We start from the raw sequence: 24530 nt of genomic DNA on the forward strand, positions 1-24530 counted from the left end.
TTATTTTGCAGTGGAGTTGCCAAGATTTGAAGGGAACTTCTGAGAACTGTGATACAAAGATTACTTTTAAAGTAGGAAAGCAGAGATTCAGCCATACTAAAGCCAGGGTTGTTATAAAGATCAAATAAGAGTAATATATGTAAAGTAATTTTGTCAACAAATGATCTAAAGGACAAATTAACAAAATGGCAAACTAAAAAATTAGAAAGTGAACAGATTAAAATCTTCATCAAAACAAAAAACATAAATTATGAAAAAATAAGAGAAAAAATAACATCAAAAACAACAAAACCCATCAGATTAATAAAATTAGGATATGGTTTTTAGAAAGAAAAAAATCAGCAAAATAAATCCCAGCTAATATGATTTTTAAAAGAATAAGCAAAGGGGCAGCTAGATGGCGCAGTGGATAGAGTATCAGCCCTGAAATCAGGAAAACCTGGATTCAAATCTGGTCTCAGATACTTAACACTTCCTAGCTATGTGACCTTGGGCAAGTCACTTAACCCCAACTGCCTCTGCAAAAACAAATAAAAGAAAAGAAAGAGGAAAAGTGAATTTCTAGCATTAAAAAAATGAAAAAAAATAGAATATACAACAAATGAAGAATAACTCTTTTGCCAGTACCAACTGACAAATATTTCAGAAAACAAATTGAACAACAAAAAAAGATGGGATTTCTAAGGGGGAAAGATTCCATGGGCAAGTAATTTTACTAATGGATTCTATAAAACATTCAATGTTATATAAATTATTTGTAAAATTAGGAAAGAAGGTATCCTATCAAATTACCTCAAGACAGAGGTACCTAAATTAAGAGGAGATAAACCAGATAAAGAAGAAAGAGGCTAACATCTCTAATATCAGTACAAAAATATAGACTAAAATTCCATCACAATTCTGTGACAACTTATTTTTTAAAAGATTCTACACTACAATCAGGTTGTAGTTATATCAGGAATGCAGAAATGACTTGATATTAGGAAACTATCAACAGAAGAACATATTCATAAGAATGACAATAAAAATCACACAATTATATCAAGATGCAGAAGAAAATTTTTGGAAAAAATGCATATGTTTTGAAAATGTTAAAAGAGTAAAAATAAAAGGACTTTTCAATAAGATCAAGGATAAAGCAAAGTGTCCTTTGTCATCACTATTATTTCTTATAATTCTAAAAATTCTTGATCTAGTAATATAGACATGAAAAAGAAAGAGAGCGAATTAGTACAAGCAAAAAACAATCAAAGTGATCACTTTTTCAAACTGACAGTAAGGATCCCTAGAGAGTCAAATAAAAAATAACAGTTTAACCACAGTAGGAGCATCTGTTGAAATCTGTAAAAATCATCATTAACAACAAATCTAACTAGAAGGGGGGAAATGCTCATTCAAAAGAACATTTTATAAAAGAATCTGGGATTCTAGCTACTGAAACAAAAGACAAAAATAGAGGCACAAAACACTCTTCACAGATATAAAACAGACGGTAATAACTGCTAAAATATTAATTGCTTGTGGTTGGTCTATGACAATATAACAAAAAGGATAATATTATTCAAATTAATTTATAGACTCAGTATCATACCAATCAAATGATTCAAGTGTTACCTTATAGAACTAGAAAAAAAAACCTATATATCTGATGGAACAAAATGTCAGTAATCTTATAGAAAATAATAAGGAAAAATGAAAATAATGGCAATCTAGCAAGACTAGATCTCAAAACTGTACTAAACTAGGAGTCTAGTAGTACCAAATTGAGAATATACTGGTACTAATTAATTAATAGAAAACTTGTCCATAGGACATAATTAAGAATATATGACCCAGAAACAATTGAATATAGTGCTCAGTATAAACCAAAGAATTACAACTTCTAGAATCAGTTTAAGAAAAACTATTAAAAAATTTAACAGTCTAATAGAAATTAGGTTTAGAGGAATACTTTACATTGGATAAGCTCAAAATGAATTCATGTTATAAACATAAAAGTTCATATCATAAACACTTTAGGCAATCAATGAAAGATAGCTTTCATAATTATTAATGAAAGAACAGTTATTGGCCAGGAAAAGGATAGAAAGGATCACAGAAGGTAATATAGATAAATTTGGTTATATAAAATTTTAAAGTTTATGTAAAGTAGCATATTTATAAACAGCAGGAAAATAATTAACTAGAGGAAAACATTTTTTAGCAAATTTCTCTTTTAAATAAGAATCACCATTACCTAACAGATAAATCTTCAAAGGAAATGAAAAAGCAGATCTCAAAAGAAGACGCTAAGCTATCAACAATCAAATGAAAAAAAAATATTATAAAGGATGCGTAGTGGTCTTGTTCACATGGTCTTTTCTCTGCAGTTTATAGAATTGAAATTATTAATGAAATCTTAATGATTGGGTTGAGAGTAGAGAGTTTTATCTCTGACCTAGTTAAATTATATGTATTTTCCCCTTCCATTATTTGATAAATTAAAAAAATAATTTAAAAAAGCAAAGCAAAGCCCAAGGTATAAGTAGCAGAGATTCTTACTTTCATACTTGTATAGGGAAATGTTCATTTTCTGTTGCAATATGTCAGTTTCATCATAATAATAAAAGGAAAAAATTAAAAAGCAAAGGCTCTTCAATTTAGAGCTGAAAGGGGGGAACCTTAGTGATCATCTAGTCAAGTCCACACATTTATTTGCAATAAATATTAGATATTCATATAAAAATTTAAGTATTTTAACAGTTTTTAAATTTTCTTTTTATTTTAGTTTACAAAACACAATAATGATCTGTTCAGTTCAAGGTGTTCATACCATAAGACCCAAAGTTTATGGTAAAGTAAGTTGACTTTAACTATGATTTTTTAAATCTTAATAGTTTTTACTTGTTAAACCTTATAATGACTTCCTCATGAATACTTATAACTTTTCAATGTTAGCATGATTGCATTTCATCTATAAAGAAATAAGGCTGGTTGTAATGTAAATATGAGAACTTGCATTGCTTTATAATGCAAAATATTGGATATATCCTGTTTCCTAGTGCTAAGGTCTAACAAGCAGGCTGTGCCCTGAGCTTGACATAACAACAATCCTTTGCACTCTAAATGACATCACCCTCTGACAATGTGTATTGCTTGAACTGGCACCAAAAGTTCACTGAGGAATTTAGCTGCCCTTATTGTTTAGGGTCATCCATTATATGCTCACAATACCTGTTTCTTGTCACTGACAGATACTGCACAGTTCCCAGAACTCTGGTTTTATGCCTCATAGGGTGGCCATGACTCCCAGAAACTTTAGAGACAGTGCCTATTCTCATGAGATCTGAGAACATCTTTATTGTCCCAAGAAATGCTAACAATGAGAACTATCTAAAAACAAATGAATGTGTTGTGTATATATAACACAATATATACACAATATATTTTTTGAGCAGCCTCACCATCAGCAGTATTAAGCCCTCTACGTGAGAGGTGGGCTGCAGGCATTGTGTTTGTCAATCTGAAATTAATTAAAATTCTGTTTGTGTCCTAATTATACTATCTCTGGACTTCTTTGTGCCACCCACAAGTTAAAGGCCAATTCTATTCCATTTGACAATTTCATATGCTCTATTCCATTTGACAATTTCATATGATAAGAATTTAAAAAAAATTTATACAAGATTTTTTATACAAGATTTATACAAGTATTTGTACTTTAGTATTTTAGTTATTTTATGTATTTGTGAATCATGTAAAAATTAATAGGTTCCCTGGGTTGTAGCACAGCCAATTTCATTGATATACAAAGACTTGACTGGGAGTTTGGCAGTGGGGTGGGTAGCTACATTGGCATTGTGATAGTAATAGCATTACATATAAGGAAGGCTTAGCCCTGTAGTTGAAGTGCTATTCTGATGTTCTCCTTTTTTTTTTTTTGAATATGATCTCTTTGAGTGCAAAAACTGTATTGTTTTTCTACTTGAATAGCTAGCATTTAGCACATTGCTTGGCACCTATTAAGTCCTGAAATACTTTGTATTCATTCACTCAAGATTAATAATGGAAATCTTCTCTGCCTTTCTGCTATAGAATTCTAAATCCTGTTTGTATTTTTCTTTTTTCCTTTCTTTTCTGTTTTTGGCTTAATAAATCATGGTAGACAAAAGAGCATCCACTGGAACATATATCTAATTTCAGGTACCAACCACATGTATCTAAGCATTGAGAAATTTTTCCCATCTGCAGTTAGTACTCTTGATTTTTAGTGGGTAAGTGAACAGTTACATGACTAAGAAATAAGCCAACTAGGTATGAGTGTTGTTTTATTTCTATTACTTTGCTTGTTTGTTTAATATTTAGCTAATATGAACGAAGGGTTTTGAAGTTTTCTTTTTGAATTCCCAAACTTAGATATTGATGAATCAATATCTAAGGTACCATTGACAAAGAATGAAAAAATTCTTGCTTTTTGTTGTCACCCTCTTCCTTAGCATGATTCTCCTTACTCCCTAACTTCAAGTTTAATGAAGATAATTTAGTTTTATAGTAATAGCTTTATATTTTATTCATTTGTGAATTTTTTTCATATCAAACACACAGGAGATCCTGCATATATGGATAAGAAGTTCATCCACCTAGTAAACACACACACACTACAATTACATAGAAATCCATCCAGTGAAAAGAGAGATTGCATATATAGAATACTTTGTTGCTTTGACAAGTTTGTTATCAGAGTTTTATTAAATTCCAAAGATGCAACTTTCTTTCATTAAGATACATTTTAGAAGATACTTATCTTTCTGGCCATGAAAGAAAATAAAGTGGCAGAAAAAGACCTTGTAGAAATTTCAGACAAATCTTCTATGGAGAATCTATGGAAGAACATGGGCAAGAAAAAATTGCACAGGATGAGATGTGGATGGATTGGGATCTATATGGTTGGAGGGAAGGCCTAGATTGATGAAATCACAGAACTAATGATAGGTAGTATTAAAAACTGAATACATATGCTTCCCTTGCTTCTTTTCTTTGATTCCATAGTAGCCTTTTAGTTTTTGTTTTTGTTTTTGATTTTAGCCTGCTGTCAGGAAGGCTAACTTTGAATAATACAATTTGGGATCCTTACTGGTTACTTAATTCAACTCCCTTATTTGACAAATGAGGAAATAGAACATTACAAAGAACTTGCCTCAAATCACATGGCTTTTTAAAAGAAGCAGACTGAGACCTGCTTTCCAAGCAGATTAGAACTACTTCTTCCTCTTAACTTTCCAAGGTTTGCTTATTTTTCCCCCTACTTCTTTCCAGTTGCTTCACATCTTATCCATGGTGTCTTATAGAAAAGAGGAGAATAGTAAACATCAAACTATTTTTTATTTATTATTTATGAAGATATTGCTTTTTATGCCAATGATTAAACTATAGTAAGTAAGTACTGTAATTTCTAGATTTCTTAATTACATTTTGGAATTTGACTATGACTGTTTTGGTTAACATGAATAACTTTTTTCTAGTACTTATATTATTCATCCATAAAATAAGGATTAAGATTATATTCCTAATATTGTTTTTATTTTAAAATTCAGGGGGCAGCTAAATGGAGCAATGGATACAGCACCAGCCCTGAAGTCAGGAGGGGACTTGAGTTCTAATCTACCCCCTGATACTTAACACTTACTGGCTGTGTGACTCTGGGCAAGTCACTTAATCCCAATTGCCTTGCAAAAAAATAAAACAAAATAAATTCAGAACATTTTTCAATCCTATCTCTCCTTTCTAGACAGCAGAAGCTGAAGAACGCTTTTTATATGTAGATCGTCCTAGTGAATGCTTTCTGTGGTATTACCAATCAAGGTAAAAACTTTTTTTAAACCTTTATATGTAATGTTAATATAGCACTTTGAAGTTTGCCAAACATTTTACTTACATTATTTCACTTGATCCTATTAATACTTTTATGTATTCAAGTTCATTTTTTTTATGATCTTTTCAACTGAACCAGTACCCGTCTCTAACCTGTGAGAGGCCAGAGCTCAAGCAGAATGGGACTAAAGACAGGAGCAGTATGACACAAATAGAAATGTGACTAATTTCAGTGAGGAAAACAACACCTTCAGGCAGGCAGATGCCTACATCATAGATGGAGGGCTTAATGCTATTGATGCTGTTTTATGTACATGAAATGGGTTGATCCACAACATAATCATTCTCAGATCTTTAGATAATTCTCATGGTTAATATTTCTCAGAACAATACAGATGTTCTTAAATCCAATGAAAAAAAACATTGTCTCAAGTCTTTTGGGGTTTGTAGCCATTCTGCAGAGGAGGCATTGTGAACATGTGATGGATGGCTCTGGGCAATAAGGAGAGCTTAAATCCCGAAGTGAATAATTAGTGCTAGTCTAAGCAAAATTCTTTGTCAGGGGGTGATATCATCCAAAGCTCAAAGGATTATTATAATGCCAAACTTACCTTAGCTCTGAGAAACAGGGTCTCTTCAAAATATTGTGACAACTCTATGTGTGGATCATTCATGTTGTATTTCCTAAACCAGCTTCCCATCAGTGCTGTGATAGGTGAAATTTGAAACCAAATTTCAAGGTTCTATGCATGTCAATTTATCAAGAAATACAATTTTATAACAAACTGGGACTAGACTTTCTTGGACCCAAAATACAGGAGGGACACAGCTTTTTTTTTGGATTAAAAGAAAATAGGATGTAACTCAGATATAAAATTAGGTCTTTGAAACAGTCTATAAGAGAATAAGAATATTTTGAACTGAAGCTACCTATACTGGAATAATGATAGTTCCTTCTCACTTTCCTGTCTGTCCTTCTCCTGCTTTTCCCTGTAATCCTTTTCTTTTTCTTCATAAACATGTTCTATATTCATTCCATGCCACTCAGGAAATCTCTTAAGAAAATACTTTCCCATCTTGGATACTGATTAACAAAGTATGTGCAACTGACATACATGTTTCATGGACTGATAGGGCTTAATGCAGCATACTGCTTAGAATTTTTGTGCAATGTCATAAAAATTGTTAAGGATTTCCTCTTCATAAAATGTATCCTAGAATTTATTTCCTTTCTCTTGTCTAATTACACAGGCCTCTGATCCTGAAAGGATTCCTTAGCTTGATGTAATCTGTTATAATTCTCAGGAACATTGGAGCTCTGATGTGGGTCCTTTAAAGGCTAAATGGGGGCTAACGGACTTGCAGCGACCAACTATTTTGTTTTGACTACAATAGCCTGTCTTTCTCCAAGGGAAAATTAAGATATTCATTAAATCACTAAATTCTCCCCATATTGATGAATTATATTCCCTAACACGGTCTGAAATTGGGTGATCACAGCTGCTATATCCTTAACAAATTTAGAGTGCAGAGGTGAGAAGGCCTGAAAGAATTATGTTGTCTAAGAAGAATGATATTGCCCCTATGATCAAGATTACTAGTTTCTTGAAGAGGGGGGATGTCTGTAGGCTTCCCTTATAATTTTGGGAGTCTCAAGTCTTCAAATCTCAAGATCAGGATGAGTAGAATGGAGGATTAGAAAGCAGAAGAAAGAGGGGTGAAGAAGGAACTAAAACTGGTAGAAAATACTCAAGAATAAGAAAGGTAGCCCAAAAAGTTTGCATGGGGCAGCAGAGGAAGATACATAAACAAGGATAGAAACTGTCAAGGCAGAGTAGAGAGATGGGTGTGAGAACAAAGGAGCAAAAGAGGATCAAGGAACTAAAGAGGAAAGAAGTCAGGGGTGAAGACAAAGGAATAACAGAGGGTAAAAAAAGTGGGAGAAGAAGATAAAACAGGATAAAGAAGTAGGGAGGGCAGAAAAAGACAGGCAGATGGCATCCGGTGATTTAAATTTAGTTAAAGAGTTTGGTCCCTTGTTGGAGTTCAGCTCCAATGAATACCAAGAGGGTGAATGAATATCTGTGGCCAGGAAGAAGATAGCCTTTGCAATCTCCATTTATTTATCTGAGAACCAGGGTTTATATACTCTTTAAGCTAGTGTTACATTATTACTAACTACCTTCAGGTATATACCTTCCAGGGTTAATGCACAATCCATATTTTGATATTTCATTATCCACCTTAACTATCAATACCAAAGTACTTATCAACACAGAATTATAAATAGCATAATTTTAACATTCATCAATGCCAGCAGAATTGTAAATAGTTGTGATGTTTATTAATACCAAAGTACTTGTCAAAACAGAGTAGTAAATAGCAGAAATTATCATATTAATGTATTTACCTCAAGAATGTCATTAATTCATTGTCAAGGGGTAAATAGTAGAGTTAAAATGCCTTGTCTCTTTCACATTCATTCTCTGTCAAGATTATCCTAAATATATCAAGTATGTCTTTATAATTCACTGTTAGGGATATGGTGAGCCAATAGTTTGAATCACTTGCCCTAATAGAGAGCAGGTCTCAAGTAATACATGGACTGAACTCTTGCTTTCAGTACTGGCCCTCTACATCTCCCCTTTTTTTATTCAAAAGATGAAGTCTATGAATTTCAGTTCCCATAGTTGACAGTGATTGAAAGACATACCAGAAAGCACAAGGGGCTAAACTAATGAGTACAAGAATAACAAGAGGAACAAAATGCAAAGGCATAAAAGTCAGATTATTTACAGAATTTTATCTTTTTTAAACATTCAAATATTTGGTTTGGTCTGTTATCTGGAGCAATTCCAGGAACATTACTTTTTGCCGTTTTGTTTTGTTTTTGCCAAAGCAGCTGAGATATATTCCAAGTGAAGTTGGAAGGATGTATTGCTTCATTTATTCTGTTCCTTATTTGAAACCATGTCACATTGGTAGTATCATTATCCCATCTATATGGAGTTATCACATACATGAGTGAATCTGTAATCACAAGTTAGTTGTGATCAAGTTTCCAAATTCTTTACATGATCCCCTAACCATATTAATGATTGTTCCATTAACTTTAATCCTTGTTTTAACTCATTATATTATTGTTCTTTAAGAATTTGTGATATATTTTTTGCTAATTGATTTGCAAATTGGGCAGTCTGAATAAAATCTGTTAGAGCTATAACTGAAACAGCAAGTGAAATAATAATGGCTATAGCTGCTAGAACTCTAGCAATGAATAATCCAACAAATCTCCTTTTCTTACTTTTGTTTTCTAATTTTCCTTTGATGTTATCTCCAACTTGTTCACCTGCTGACCTGTACTAATAGCAGCTGAGTGATCAGGGTTGTAGAGAGGGTCCCTTAATCTTATCTGAGGTGCTTTCCCAATGGAGTAGAAGTATACTCCAGACAAGATAGAAGTCAAAGAAGCTAGGAAAAAGTTGCTATTTTCCTAATTGTTGTTTTAACTAGTTGCAAAATTTCTTAATCAATTTCTCTCAAAACCTTGAGAATCTGCTGTTATTTCTCAGCTCTATAATTTTGATTAGCTAGCTTATTTTCTGCAGCCTCCAGTTTGGCCAGAACTGGGGTCCACAGGAAAAAATTAGGCTATTTTCCATTTTAAAGTGGGAATTAAGAAATCTTTTCAAGTAGCAAAATCTAGCTCACCGAATAAATATGGCACAGACATTCTGTGCAGAGACACAAGCACAGAAACAGACAAAAATGACATGGAAGAAGTGTTTCAATGTTGCCAAAGGCCATAAATTTGAAAAATAAGAACAATTACTCAGTTATTAACATCATGCAAACTAATTAGTAGGATGTCCAGGGCTGGAATTGTTTTCTATATTATGTATTAACCATGTAAACAGCATATTTGCTATCTGAAAAAATATTAAGAGGTTGTTGAGCAGTATACAGTGCAGTAATAATTGCATATAACTCATTCTGCTGTGTATATTCAAGTTAAAAATATATTTAATAGTAAGTAGAATATATGTAAAAAGGTTGTTTATTAGTAGCATATTTACAGGTGCTACTGCTTGCAGCTAATCCTCAGACTTTTTTGAATTAGGGTTAGAATACCCTTTTAAAATTTTGAATAAAATTTTGTCAATTTAAGTGTTCTCAAATTCAAATAAAGGTTTATCCAATTAATATCTCTCAACAATTTTTGGTACTCATTTAAAGTAACTAAATTACCCCTTCTAATTTCTATTTTAAAATTGGCTTAGACTAATGGGGGGAGGCACCTAGGATGACACAATGGAGGGAAATACTGGAGAGGTTGCTGATATTCTAATGATGTCTAAAATGGATAGACCTTTATCTGGTCAAACATTAAGAAGTAATGATTATAGCATAAAGATATAAAACCTTTATCTCATCAAACGTTAAGAGGAGAAGGTTATAACCTGAGGCAGAGAAACTAAATAGGACTATTAGAGAAACTGGGTCAGGACATTAAAAGGGAACTATGGCATAACACTTTGGGGAGCACTCCCACAAGGCTTAAAACAGTATGAGGTAAACACACTGGTGTTAGTTTGAGGCTTCAGTAGAAACCTCTGAATTTTACTTTATCCTTGTCAAGTAAAGTACCTCTTCTTTTTTTTTTTTAATTTTTTATTTTAATAGCCTTTTATTTACAGGTTATATGTATGGGTAACTTTACAGCATTGACAATTGCCAAACCTCTTGTTCCAATTTTTCCCCTCCTTCCCTCTGCCCCCTCCCCCAGATGGCAGGATGACCAGTAGATGGTAAATATATTAAAATATAAATTAGATACACAATAAGTATATATGACCAAACCATTATTTTGCTGTACAAAAAGAATTGGACTCTGAAATATTGTACAATTAGCCTGTGAAGGAAATAAAAAATGCAGATGGGCAAAAATATAGGGATTGTACAATTAGCCTGTGAAGGAAATCCAAAATGCAGGCAGGCAAAAATATAGGGATTGGGAATTCAATGTAATAGTTCTTAGTCATCTCCCAGAGTTCTTTCACTGGGCGTAGCTGGTTCAGTTCATTACTGCTCCATTGGAACTGATTTGGTTTATCTCATTGCTGAGGATGGTCAGGTCCATTAGACCTGAGGTCATTATATAGTATTATTGTTGAAGTATATAATGATCTCCTGGCCCTACTCGTTTCACTCAGCATCAGTTCGTGTAAGTCTCTCCAGGTCTTTCTGAAATCCTCCTGCTGGTCATTTCTTATAGATCAATAATATTCCATAACATTCATATACCACAATTCATATAACATTCATATACCACAATTTATTCAGCCATTCTCCACTTGATGGGCATCCACTCAGTTTCCAGTTTCTGGCCACTACAAAGAGGGCTGCCATGAACATTCGTGCACATACAGGTCCCTTTCCCTTCTTAATGATCTCTTTGGGATTATAAGCCCAGTAGTAACACTGCTGGATCAAAGGGTATGCACAGTTTGATAATAAAGTACTTCTTCTGTTTAAAAAAGTTAAAAAGACCTTTTACTAGTTCAATTTCTAGTTTTGATACTGGTGTCATTAATAGTAGAAAAAGTCTCTGAAAGTGTCCTTCTAAGCTGTCCTTTAATAATTTTTTGGAATCCCTCCTGAGGGATTACAGTGACTTAGTTGCATAGCCTTGCTCATGGCTTCATACTCTATGAACCTAACAAAGATTTAGGAAATTCTAGCAGGAGTTCCTCTGATTATTCATGATATTCAAACTGGAGGCCAGAACTGATAGTCATTTAATGGCTAAGGAAAAACCTGTAAATTAATCAGAAATGTAGATGTTTTTAGTGTAAGTGAAATCTCCTGGGAAGATGTAGGCTTCCACTATTGAACCTAGATTTGTACTACTGTGTTCACAGTATCTTACTCTTCTACTCATAAGTGTAATTGCCAATATGTTCAATCCTTTTGTCTAGAGAATCAATTATTAGGACAATTATTAGACAATTATTAAAACCAAACCTGGAAACCATCTTGCTCCTTAAATAAATTTAAGGGATATTATCATATTAACAAATACTAAACATCATTAATGAAATTAGTATCCAATATAGCTATTCTCAGCTTGATCACTAGATGTCTCAAGAGACCATGTTTTACCACACTTTCCGTGTTTATCAGGCAGGCCACTGGAAAGAAAACTACTTTACACAAATATGGGGGGGAGGGGAATTCCTTTCATGCTTTTTAAATTAACTCCAATCTACTCTTTGAAGTTCTTCCTTTAGAGAAAAAAAAATTTTCAATACTGATCACAAATCAGTATCCCAGACACATGTAGGCAGACAAAATTGCAATTTTTAACACAAAATATCATTCCAAGGCTAATGTAGGCAAAATTATTACTAATGGGATGCTTACCTCCTTGTCCAGAGGTTTGGATTTGAAGGGTTTACAATCACTAAAAGAAACCCTCTCTTTGAATGAAAAATTTCATCAGGACCCAAAAGAAAAGGGTTCTGTTAACAGAGTCTGGGGAATCCGGATCCTTCCTTCATTCTCACTGGGAAATCCAAAATTCTGGTGAGTAAAATGCAATAAAAGAAAACTAAGGTACATTCTCTTAGCAAAATTGTTTATTAACAGTGACCCCCCCCAAAAAAAAAAAAAAAAAAAAAGCTGTTAACAAAGTGAGTTACTCTGGCAATGTCAGTAAAGCGAATGATCTCTATGAGAAGGGGCAGTGTCTTTTTACTGACATTCACGAGAGCCTGGGGAGTAGTTGGAAGGTACATAACAAATAATTATTGGTGGGGGGGGGAGAAGAGGGAGTGAGAAAGGAGGGGATTAAATGGGCTGGCATTCAGGTATGACATCACACTCCTCTCTGAAAAGGAATGTTTGTTATTTTATGGAACTGATCTACTTCTTGTATTCTTTATAAGGAGACCAGAATCACTGGGTTTGGTCCACTAAGGAGAGATCTAACCTTCTTTAATTGTATGAGGACGGATAAGGACACAAGAATTATTCTTTGAAGAGGGTTTCTAGGCCTAGCTGGTTAGGATTTCTAGGCAACATGCAGATGTAGCTAGCTGCATGAATTTACCTTTTATATGTGCCTTTAAGCTAATCAGGACAAGAAAAGACCACATACTTGAAGTTAATTCCAAAGCTGAGAAAGGGACTTGACAAAATGGGGAATAGGTCAATTACAGAATAGAATCAATTATTAAATTATACAGAATAATGTTTAATTTATTCAATAAACATACATATGCATAATCACAAGAGATATCAGTGGAATAGACTAGAATAATATCATTATATATATATTATATATAACTATATACACATGTGAGTATATGTATATATATGTCAGTATATGTATGTGTGCATGTTTGTATAGCGACATCCATGTGAACCAATGGGTAGAACACTGGGCCTGAAGTCAAGAAGACTAATTTTCCTTGTTCAAATCAAATCCTCAAACACTAGCTGTGTGACTAGCTGTGTTAGGTTTTTTCCTAACCAAGTAACTTAACCAAAATTTTTTATTTCCTCCTCTGTAAAATGAACTGGAGAAGGAAATGGCAAACTATTCCACTATCTATGCCAAGAAAATCCCAAATGTGGTTATGAAGAATCAGACAGTGACTGAACATCAACAACAAAATGTGTGTGGATATTTGTAGATACTGTGTGTGTATATGTGATATAGATATAGATATTGATATATGTTCCTTCTCCTCCTTCCAATAACCTTTCTAGAATCATTCTATTTCCCCATGCCATTCTGCTAGTGGCATCTTAACTATTTTGTTATTCTCTTCACTGCTTCTCTAGTGTAACTTATCCAAAAACACTTAGTCACCGGAATAGGGATGACCTAAATCCAGAACTACATTTCTAGCTTTGAATTCATCAGTTACTATCTTTGACTTAATTCTTCCTCATTCAGTCTTTCTTATTTATGCCAAGGTAAAAGGAATAGCCAATTGGATTGGCACACAAGTGCCCACTTAGTTCCTGGGCAAAGCAGATTTGAGAGTGCTATCTCCACAATACCACCCAAGGTTTGTTGGGGGTTTGCTCATACCTGAGTGTGAGGGATGTAGAAGACCCTTACCCAAAATGACTCAGAGATCACTCGGAAGAAGGCAGAAAAGTTGTTTATTGAAAACCACGGAGGATGAGCCATCCCAACCCGAGATAAGAAAGAGAAAGCTCGTGGTAGGAGGGCTAAAGAAGTAGTAAAGATACATAGTTTTATACAAGAAATTACATCACAAGTAAGAGAGCATTGAGAAGGGGAGGGAGAGGCACCTAATTGGTTGTTGTTATTTGGGAAGATTGGAATGGAAGGTTTCTGTTTCCCTGAAATCTCCTGATTTCAGGGAAACAGAAAGTCAGGCCTTTAAGCTTAATCAAGCAGATAGTGGTCCAGCTAATAGGCTAAATATCGATAAATGTCAAATACCAATAAATGTCATCAGCTCAGGTTACGTAAATATGTTTCTAGCTGGCCAAGGCTCAAGTAGATATGAGCCTGCACATATTATACAGGTCATAGGGGAAACACAGAAATAATGAAAATAAAATACAGAAAAAGAATTCATACATTCCTGTAAGTTCTTCACCTTATCTATTCCCCACACTGAGAAACAGCCAAAGCTACCCTCAGTACATGTCACTATAGTCCCTAGATTTTGGACTCTTTTCACACTGCCATGAGAGGCAAGCTGATTGATCTCCAGAAGTAAGGAGCTCATATAGTTTGGTTTGTTGCCTCACAGAAAGGAAAGGTAACACAAAGCACTGCAATTAATTCTCTCAAGGAATGTTTTGGGAATAGGAGAAACATGTTTTCCCAAAGGGAATGGTACTATCTGGGCATGGGGCAACCTGTTGTGCAAAGAGATAAATTGCTTTTTGTTCACAATCTTTAACAGAGTATTTACCAATTCTGCCCTGGCACTGGTGTTTATCACTTGTCTTAAGTTCTTAACTTGATTCCAAATCTTCCTAAGAGATCTATACCTATTAAATGCATAACCAACTTATTCTTTGATCTGCATTTTCTAAATGTCTAGCCTTTGTAGCAAACCAAACATCGTTCCAAGTTAGGCATTTCCATTAAAATCCTTTCTCTATAAGAGCACAGTTGTACCTACTTGTTCACGGCTTGTCAAGCTTCTACAATTCTACAATTCTACAATTGACAAGCATCATCAAACTGAGTTGTTTGAGATATTCTTTTTCAATAATATTAACCCCAATCTTAACCTGATATTCCATCCTAAGTCCCAAATATTATTGCAGCAAGGGAATAGCATTAATATTATATAGCCTCCCTTCATAGGATTAATGGACTCCATACAGGGAACCCATTCAGACACTGGGTATTTTGGGTCCATTCACCAACCAGTTCCATTTCTTTCCCAAATGTGACCTCAAAATCCTTTGGGAATGGGGCAATCATCTCATCTTCTGCCGAGAATGGGTATTGAGCTGATTGAAGAACCAGTGGATTGAGACAGACCCTGAAACTGGTCAATATGATGAGGTGTGAGAATTGAGAATAAGTGATCCCCTCTTCACATGATGTCACAGATTACTTGCAAAAGAATTCACAAACCTGAAGTCTGTGGCAAAAGAGGATTTATTTGCACTAAAAAGAAAGCTTTCTTAGTGGGCAAAGAATCTTGCTAGGATAGTGTTTTGAAGGCGAGTTAACACTGTGAAGAAAACATCTTCAGCAGTGGGCAAAATCCTGTTAGGACTTCTGCAAAAATGTCTGGGCATACAGCACTAGATATATTGGGGCTGCTTTGATCTTTGGCCCCAAGCTGAGGAGCTAATTTCAGGATAATTCTGATAGATTGATTTTCATTTCAATTTAATTCAAAATTGAATGAGATTACTTATCTTGGAAGTTTCCCTTATAGACAGAAAGGTGTGACTCTCCTAGAGGAGAGTTTGAGACCCCAATCGCCTTTCCCCTACAGATTAAAGGGAACACAATCCACATCAGGGCTTCCCCAACCCTTGCCCCTAAAAGATCTCAGTTTATATCATTCCCCCTCCCCCAAAAAAATTCATTTGGGGCACGGGGATGAAGGTCTTATCTTCTAGAGTTGTTTCAAGCTGACAAAGGTTATAGAGCTGTCACTATGTTCAGGCTGTCACTATGTTCAGGCCAGGAGGGGAAGTGCGAGATATGAAGATAGCAATGGCATCCAAGGGCTGTTGTGTGTCCAAGTAGCTTGGAACCTGGAGGAAGTAAATCTCAGAAGCAGATTAAAAATGCTGTGATATCCAGGGTGGAGATAGTGACCTTTGGGAATGGGGCCTTTACAAATGATCCATCAGATCCCATCTGTAAGCTGCCATAAGGATGCTGATGGCCCACCCAACAATCCTGAACACCTCCACTGTCCACTTTGCTCCCTAGCTGAAAGGCTAAGGAGGAGTTAATTGCTGGCAGTGGTCATCTCTGAAGAGCGAGAAGTGGGGGTAAGATTATGGCCCAAATATTTGACAGACTGGCAAGTGATGTGGGCTTTGGGTAAGGAGACCCTGTACCCCCTCAAGGCTAGAAAATTTAGTGTTTCATGGCTGCATTGAGGGACTCCTCTCTGTTGGGACTGCAGATGAAAATATCATCCACATACTGGATGAGACTGCTGTTAAGCAGCTTCAATTCCCTCAAATCTTTAGCCAGTGATGTGTGGGCTGTCTTGGAAGCTTTGGGGCAGAATTGTCCAAGTTAGTTAGTGGGGATGTTCCTCTGGCTTCACCCATTCAAAAGCAAAGAGAAATTGTGAGTATATGCAAAGGGATACAAAAGAAAGCATGTTTAAGATCTAGAGCGGAGAATCATTATATGTCCACTGGAATCTGAGTAAGGATAGTATAAGGATTAGGCACAAGTGGGTGAATTGGAATAATAGCTTTGTTACTTGCTCTGAGGTCCTGCACCATGCGAAATACCCCATTTGATTTTCTAACAAAAAGAATTGGAGTGTTGCAGGGAATAAGCTTATACTTTAAAAATTTCTCAATCAAAGGTTGCAATCCCTCCTTAGTCTCTGGCTTTATTGGGTCTGAACCCCAAAAAGGGCAATAATAAGGAGGGAATAATAAGAAAGGGGTGTTTAAATAATAGGTCACCAAATTGGTAAGGCAGAGGAAAAGTCTCAAAAGAGTTCTTAAATTTCCCGTCAATTCCCATTATCTTATGGTGGGAGGGTCGAGAGGGACTAGAGTGCCAGAGCAGAACTGAAAGAGAGGCCCCAAATCAAAAAGAAATTCAATGGCCTTACCTGTCACATCCAAAGGTGGGCTATGATGGAGTAAGGGGGGAGCCTGGCTGAACCCTGGACTCCATCACTCCTGGTTCTGAAAAGACCAGAAGGCAAGGCTTGAGATGGTGGCTCTACCCCTCTCTGGGAAGTCCCTTTTCAACTTCCCTTCCTTGTTGCATTCAGAGCAAGGGCTGGGGGAGGTTTCCAAGGGCAGTTGCATGCCCAATGTCCTTACCCCATTATACCTGAAGCATGAACCTCTGTATTTTCCAGAAATAACAGCAGCCTGATCTTTATTTCTTGCTCTGGCCCTCTGGTCTTCCTCCTCTGCTGCAGCTCAGTCCTTAATTGTTAGAAACAGCTGGGCCATGGGAGTTTGGGGGCCAAGGCTAACTTCTGCAGCTTCCTCCGTATAACTGGGGCAGATTGGTTAATAAAATGCATGCTGAGGACAGTGGTTCCCCTCTGGAGAAGTGGGGTCCAGATTAGTATATTTCCTTAGAGCCTCTATAATGCAGATCTGAAAGACAGCAGGATTTTCCTTAGCTCCTTGGGTGATCTCCCTAAGTTTGTCACAATTAACCTGTTTCTTAATTCCCCTCTTCATTCCTTCAGTGAGTCAGGTTAAGAGGTGATCCCTTTTCTCTCTATCACTATTCTCCTCCTGGTAGTTCCATCTGGGATCTGAAAAAGGCACAGCAGCAGCCCCTGGGAGTACTTACCAGAAGAGGAGGATGCAGTTATGTCATCCCCAGTAGGCCAGATCCCAGATTCTCTTTTTCTCCTTTATAGTACAACAGGAGGAGATAGTGATATTAACATCTCCCTAGGAAAGATCAAATTGGAGGGCAATGGCTTTAAACCCCTCAATATATTTTGTGGAGTCCTTTGAGTACTGGCCCAGTCTTCCCTTAATTTGGGAAAAATCTGACATTGACAAAGGCACTTGTACTATGAGTGTTCCTCCTCAAAAGTCTGCTATTTTTCTCAGGGGGGCAGAGTTTAGAAGGGTGAGCTCCAGCAAGTGTTTCCCCCACCCCCACTTAAAAAGCAGCCACACCCCATAAGGGAATTTACAATCTAGAAGGGGGAAGACAGCAGTGAACAGCTAAGGGCAAAGGAGAAAAGATTCTTTGCAACTCTCAAGTCATCATCCCTGATTACTCTCTTTTAGGAGAAGATACCCCACCCACCCACCCCCCCGCCCTTGATTATTCCTTGATGTCCTTGTGGGTTTCATTTTTCCAATTTAATTTTTATAATTGTGAGAAACAAATGCCCATCCATTTCTCACAATTCTTTAGGGAGTGAATTTATTAAAATATTCTGTGTGTTTTGGGGATCCTTAGGTTGTCTCTACACATCCTGTCTAAGATCAATAGGTTATGTTTGCACAGTGAGAGTGTTTTGTTTTTTGCTTCTTGTCAATTGTCTTTCATTTCTATTTATTTGCATTTCTAATTGTTTCTTTTCTATTTTGCTTATTATTTTTTGGTGTGTAGGACATAAATTCTGCTGTCATGATTCTCATTTCTTTTTTTTGCAGCTTTCAATCAAAGATGTAGTTTGCTATATATGTTTATTAGATCAGGAAACTATTGTGAACTTGGAAAGCCACTTATTCTTTCCCCTAGTCAGAAAGGATCCAATCCAGCTACTATAGCCATAATCAAGTCAAAGACTATTCAGTTTATGTAGCCAACGTATATTGTATAGCTAATTGTATAGTTAGCATCTTTAAACAACCTTTGAGATCCTAATTAGCATATCTTTAGACACATCTAGAACCTGCTCAGCTAGGTGGATTCCCCCTGATTCCTCCCAGACTCCTCTCTCCAAATGCCTCTCTGGTTCCTTACATCATAGATCCTGCCTCCCCTCCCCTAAGACTTTAAAAGTTGTGTCCTCTGAAATGCAAATCATTCATTCATTTATAATTCTGTGTTGTAATTGCTTGAGCCTGTAAAGCTATTTTCACATGACCTGTGATATATGCCTGTGGCATCATTTCTTTATGTTGCCAACTGAATATTATATTATTTTTATATAATAATCTTACACAATTATCCTCTCCCTAATTTATCTCTAATTACCACTCCTAGTGTCTATTTTCCTTTTCAGAAACCATTTTTTTTTCTGGTACAGATCCTTTTTTATAGATGTGGGAATGAATCTTTTATTTCTTATCCTAAAGCACAAGGTCCCTCCATTAACCCAGTGGCTGGGGATAATGAAATTAACAGACTTCCTGGTCCACCCATTGTATTACCTCCTGGATATGTTCTACTTACCCCATCATACAATCCATGTTCAAAAATGGCAGAAAACTACTCCTTTGGAGAGGAGAAGTTAATATTAATAACTCATTAAGCATGCTCCCTCAGTGCTTGCAGTTAGCTTTCACCCACTTATTATTTGGGATTGGTTTTTATCAGTTTATCAGTTCAATGGGTCAATATCTTGTTTTGTACAACTAACTCAGTCAGCTGACATGATCTTTCTCTAAGTCTTTGTGTCTATATGGAAATATAATTCTAATTATTATTAATTTGTGTGTGTGTGTGGGGGGGGGTGATTGGAGTTACACATCTGGGAAACATTAAGTGTCTGAGGCTGTATTTGAACTCAGATCTTCCCAACTTAGGCTGGTACTCTATCCACTGTGCTATCCAGCTACCCCAAAATAAATTCTATAGATTTCTCATACTCCCCACTCCTACATTTATGGTTTTTTGTGGTCTTTTTTTTTTTTTCTAAAAATAATATGATGGTTCTCTGTGAGCAGGTTTCTTGGGGAGGTTTTCTGGAGGCAGCCTTAGTTTCAGTTCAAGTAATAATCACTCCAAATGCAGCCAGATGTTAAAAGTTCAGATCTTTTATTGCTTCCTTCAAAATAGCCTGCTTAGTTTTCTTGGTGCCTATCCTCCCTCCTTGGTTCCAAGAGCTCTTGCAGCTTCTCTGCCAGCTTCTGCTTCCAGCTCAACTCCAACTCCTGGCTTCTCAATCTCCAACTGACGCTCCCCTCTCAATCTTTTCGACTGAACTCTCCTGACTGAACCCAGCTGCTTTTATGATCTTTTAGAGGTGTAAACTCAAAGGTTGACTTCTCCTCTGAGAGTGGGATTATGGGAGGTATGAATTTGGATATCTCATACTGAACCCTGAAATCTCCCAAACATGTGAAATAATGTATGAGCTAATGTGTGAACTTTCAAAGGTGTTAACTTAAGCATTGTTTCTATCAATTCCATTGAGTTATCACCTTGTTTCAAGTTCTGGCTCATAACAGTTTTTTAAATGCTCATTTTTGACTATTCTCTAATAGTGATTTCCTTAGGGAGTGGATCCCAAAGGATCTTAGTCTCCTCCCACATTGGGAAATTCACAGATTACCAGCATAGGTTTCTTTTGGATAGTCAGAGGTGACTTGGACTAGATGCTGTGCCTTAAGGTTTGATGGAGTGCTGAAGATCCCCATATGCAGAGTGTTCTTTCTATTGGTCTATCCTGCTCCCTCTATTCTACTCATTGGCAGTTCAGAGACTTATTTTCCCCAACACTAGCAGTTCCAAGTTACCAGTTATTGAGTTTGAAAGTACTAATACCTCTTTGATTCTGCGGGGCTGTAGCCAAGCTGGTTGCTAAGTCCCAAGAAAACTTCTACAGCCTAAACTCAAAATCTCTGAAACATTGGAAAGGGGAAGGAGATACCAGGATTTAGGGTGGGCTTTGATACAAACTTGTATCATGTCCTTGGGATTGCCAGTGCATTCTCTCACACTGCCAATAGCATGTGAGGTGAGAAAGAAATGCTTAGTAAATGGTCAGTTCCTGGGTTTGTTTGCTTACATTGATTTACATTCTTGGTATCCTAGATCATGGAAACAGCTGAAGTTGCTTTATCTTTAGCACATAATTCTGTTTGGAGGATAGGGTTCAGAGAAAAATGTCTAATCCATCATCTTGTTGTTCACTCACTTGACTTAGAAATCTCTTCAAATGATTTTTAGTACTTTTCAGTGGCCCTTTATTTAATATAATTTGGTTTTATTGTGGTGAGTATAGGAGACATATATGTGTACATTTGCATATGTAGGTACATATATATATGTACACACACATAATATGGTATAAATAGTTCTCACTTTATAAAAATTCTAATTATGCAAATTTGACCCCTGGTGGGCTGGCAGCAAGATGCTCTCTGGCCCAGGCTTCATCTCCTCCTGGCAGTAGTCAGTAGTAAAGGGTTGCAATAGTGGCATCAATGCAACTCCATGCCAGGGGTCCTCTATTCCAGAAGTGAAACCACTTCCCAGTGAAGGGAGCCCCAGGCACTAACCCTCTTAGCTGTGTGTTTGTAGAGCTGCAAAGGAGACAGAGCCTGGAGGAACTCTTGAGGAGCATGGGAATTTTGTGGGATGTTCCACTTAATTAAGCAAGAACTGGCTACATTGTTTTTCTACTTTTGCAAAGTTTTATGTGCCCATGGAAAGATGAGAAACATATATACTCCTTTCTATTTCCATTTACCAAGGTCTAAAATTCTATTCAGGTCCTTAATTTCTTTCATTTTTTTCTTTGTTCAGATTTATTTTGGGATAATACATATAAAATGAGGGCTCCCATTTTTATACTTTTGCTGTCTCATTTTCCTTGTAATTCATTTAGTTTTTCCTTTAAATAATTAGTTATGTTACTATATATAGTATTGAAATTCAATTCAGTACCTTTACCTTTCAGCACAATGTGGTTTCCCTCTTTATCACTTTGAATTGTCTGTTTTTGCTGTTGCCTTATGTGAAGCCATAGTTGTCACACCTGCTATTTTGTATATGGAACTGAAGCATAATGAATTGTATTCCAAGCTCTTATTTTAACTCTGTGTGAATCTTTCCATTTTAAGTATATTTCTTGTAAACAACATATTGTTAGATTGTGTTTGCTAATGCATTCTGCTAGCTTCTTCCCATTTTATAGTATGGTTCATTCTATCCATTCACAGTTATGATATTTATTTATTTCCCTTCATTTTGTTCTATGCCTGCTAAGTGGTACAGTGACTAGATAGGGACTGCACTTGAAATCAGAATGACCCAAGTTCCAATTCAACTTCAGACTTTTAATAGCTGTGCAACTTGAGCAAGTCATTTAATTTCTCTCTGCTTCAGTTTACTCAGTTCAAATAGGGATAAAAATAGCATTTACTTCCCACAGTGATTGTAAGGATTTGTAAAGCACAGTGGCTAGCATATATTTCATTCTTAATATTTGTTTTCTTCTTTTTTTATTATCTTCTATTTATTCTTCTCTATAATTCTCCTCTTTTTGTATTTTGTGCTTTCTGTGGGGGAAGATAAAGGGTGTCCTAAAACTGTTACACATTATTGCTTTGAATATTCATTTACACAGGATTTGACTCTTAACCCTAAATTCTATTTCTTTACAAAGTGATGACAGACTAAAGATGAAGAATAAGAAATACATTTTTTAGATACAGGCAATGAGGGAATTTAATTTGCTTGTGTCAACAGGATCAAAACCAACCTCTAATCTGTAGACTTGAGAAGGAAAGGGCAGTAGACTCACTAAATAAGGGGGATAAGACTTCAAAGAAATAAATCTTAGATGACACCTAGTCCATCCCCATTAGTACAAGAAAGTCCATTCAACTCGGTTCCAAGTCAGATCTCTCTTCTGACATCAATTAATGTCAACCAGACTGGGACCAACTTCTAACCTGTGGGAGACTGGATGCAAATCATCAGAGCAGGCTAGAGACAGGAGTGTCAGAACACAAACAGAAGTTTAATTAATTTGAGAGAAAATGATGTTTACAAATAAGACCTAATTTGCTTGATCAAATGTGATTTTATATTCCACAAATGGGCTGAATTATGACATGATCATGCTTAGGATATTGAGTTGCCATTTCCATGTGCCCTGTGGGAATAGTCTTATCTTAAGTTTAGAAGGTGCTTCCTGTCTTGTGGGTTCTGTAATAAGAACAAGAGTAGAGTATCTGTCAGTGACAAGTAACTGGGACTGTGATATGTGATAGGTAGTCCTGAGAAATAGGGGACAAGATTAATCCCTCAGTGAACACCTGGTTCTGGTCCAAGAAATATACTTTGTCAGAAGGTAATATCATTCTGAGTGCAAATGATTATTGTTATATAAAACTCAGGACATATCCTGTTTGTTGGGCTTTAACTCTGGGAAACAGGATATCTACAAAATATTATGCCTTTCCCCGCTCTTGGCCAAAGAGATAGAAAAGCAGGTATATACCATGGGGTATTTCCTAGGCAGCTAGTTCCTTAAGGAACTAGGAAGTTAGTCCAAGAAAGTTCAGGAAATCTATTGAAAAGAGAGGACACCAAGAATGTAAATGCCAACACACTCTTGGATCAGGTCCTTGGTGGTTAGGTATCTAACTAAAGGGAAGAGGGAGGAAAAAGCTAAGACAGTAAATTTAGCTTTTCATCTGGAATCTTGGGGCAGCTGTCTTATCTGGATATTGGCTGCTTTGGGAGTCTGTCCATTAAGGAGTAGGGGCCTGAGATGAAGTCCTGAGAATAGAAAAAACAAAAAACAAAAACATAATTCCCTACCCTCAAGTTATTTTTGATCTCTTAAATCTATGATCCTTTCAAAAGGAAAAATAAATAAAATTTATAGTGTAATTTTAGACTTTCTTCCTTTTGATTTAATTTTAAATTAAGTAATGTGACTTTAATATATTTAACCTATGATATAAAAATATGTTGTTGTTTGGCATGGAAAGTGCCATCTGCATACAGAGAGACAGTACTTAAGAAAATGAATGTGGATCAAAATATCATATTGATGTGTACTTTGAAACCTGCTTGTTCCCTTATCAGGAAGAAGAAACCCATTGGGCTATTATCAGCCATCACTTAGTCCCAGACTGTCAGTATAGAATGATGTGAGGATGGAACTCTTTATCAGCCTCTGTTGTCTATCTCTTCAACCTCTGAGCATCTTTTAATTATCTTTGTGATCTTGATAATTAGCATATATTTAGAGAGGTCTGAAATCTGGTCAGCCAGGTGGATTGTGCCTGGTTCCTCCTTGATCTTTCCCTCTGTGCTACCAAACTTCCCTTATGTCATAAATCTTTCCTCTACTCCTGAGACATTAAATGTGAAGCTATTTTCACATAAGTAAAATAACAAACTTTTGTAATCAGTGAAGCCTGAGTTCTTCAGGTAGATTAAACTGTAACTAAATCTCTGTTATGCTATTTTTATAATATTCTTTACAACTATGTTCTCCCAAATTTATTGCTCTCCAGAATCTATTTCTATTTACCATTTCTGTTCCCTATTTTATCTCATAAATATTTTC

At 35.9% G+C, this 24530-nt stretch overlaps 1 protein-coding gene across 8 annotated transcripts in view; it reads left to right on the forward strand.

The window, feature by feature from the left end:
- The window catches only part of CATSPERE (catsper channel auxiliary subunit epsilon), a 183207-nt gene that overhangs the window by 32082 nt on the left and 126595 nt on the right, over positions 1 to 24530 (forward strand). For 6 of the 8 annotated variants that reach the window (XM_031966983.1, XM_031966978.1, XM_031966977.1 and 3 more), the window contains exons 4-5: positions 2768 to 2837; positions 5768 to 5841. The exons of 1 other annotated variant lie outside the window; for it this stretch is intronic. In XM_031966983.1, coding sequence (XP_031822843.1) covers positions 2768 to 2837; positions 5768 to 5841 — 144 coding nt within the window. The remainder of the gene's footprint in view (positions 1 to 2767; positions 2838 to 5767; positions 5842 to 24530) is intronic. One more of the 8 variants, XM_031966979.1, reaches the window with a different exon arrangement.

This window comes from Sarcophilus harrisii, chromosome 4, assembly GCF_902635505.1.
Source record: "Sarcophilus harrisii chromosome 4, mSarHar1.11, whole genome shotgun sequence".
Lineage (NCBI taxonomy): Eukaryota > Metazoa > Chordata > Mammalia > Dasyuromorphia > Dasyuridae > Sarcophilus > Sarcophilus harrisii.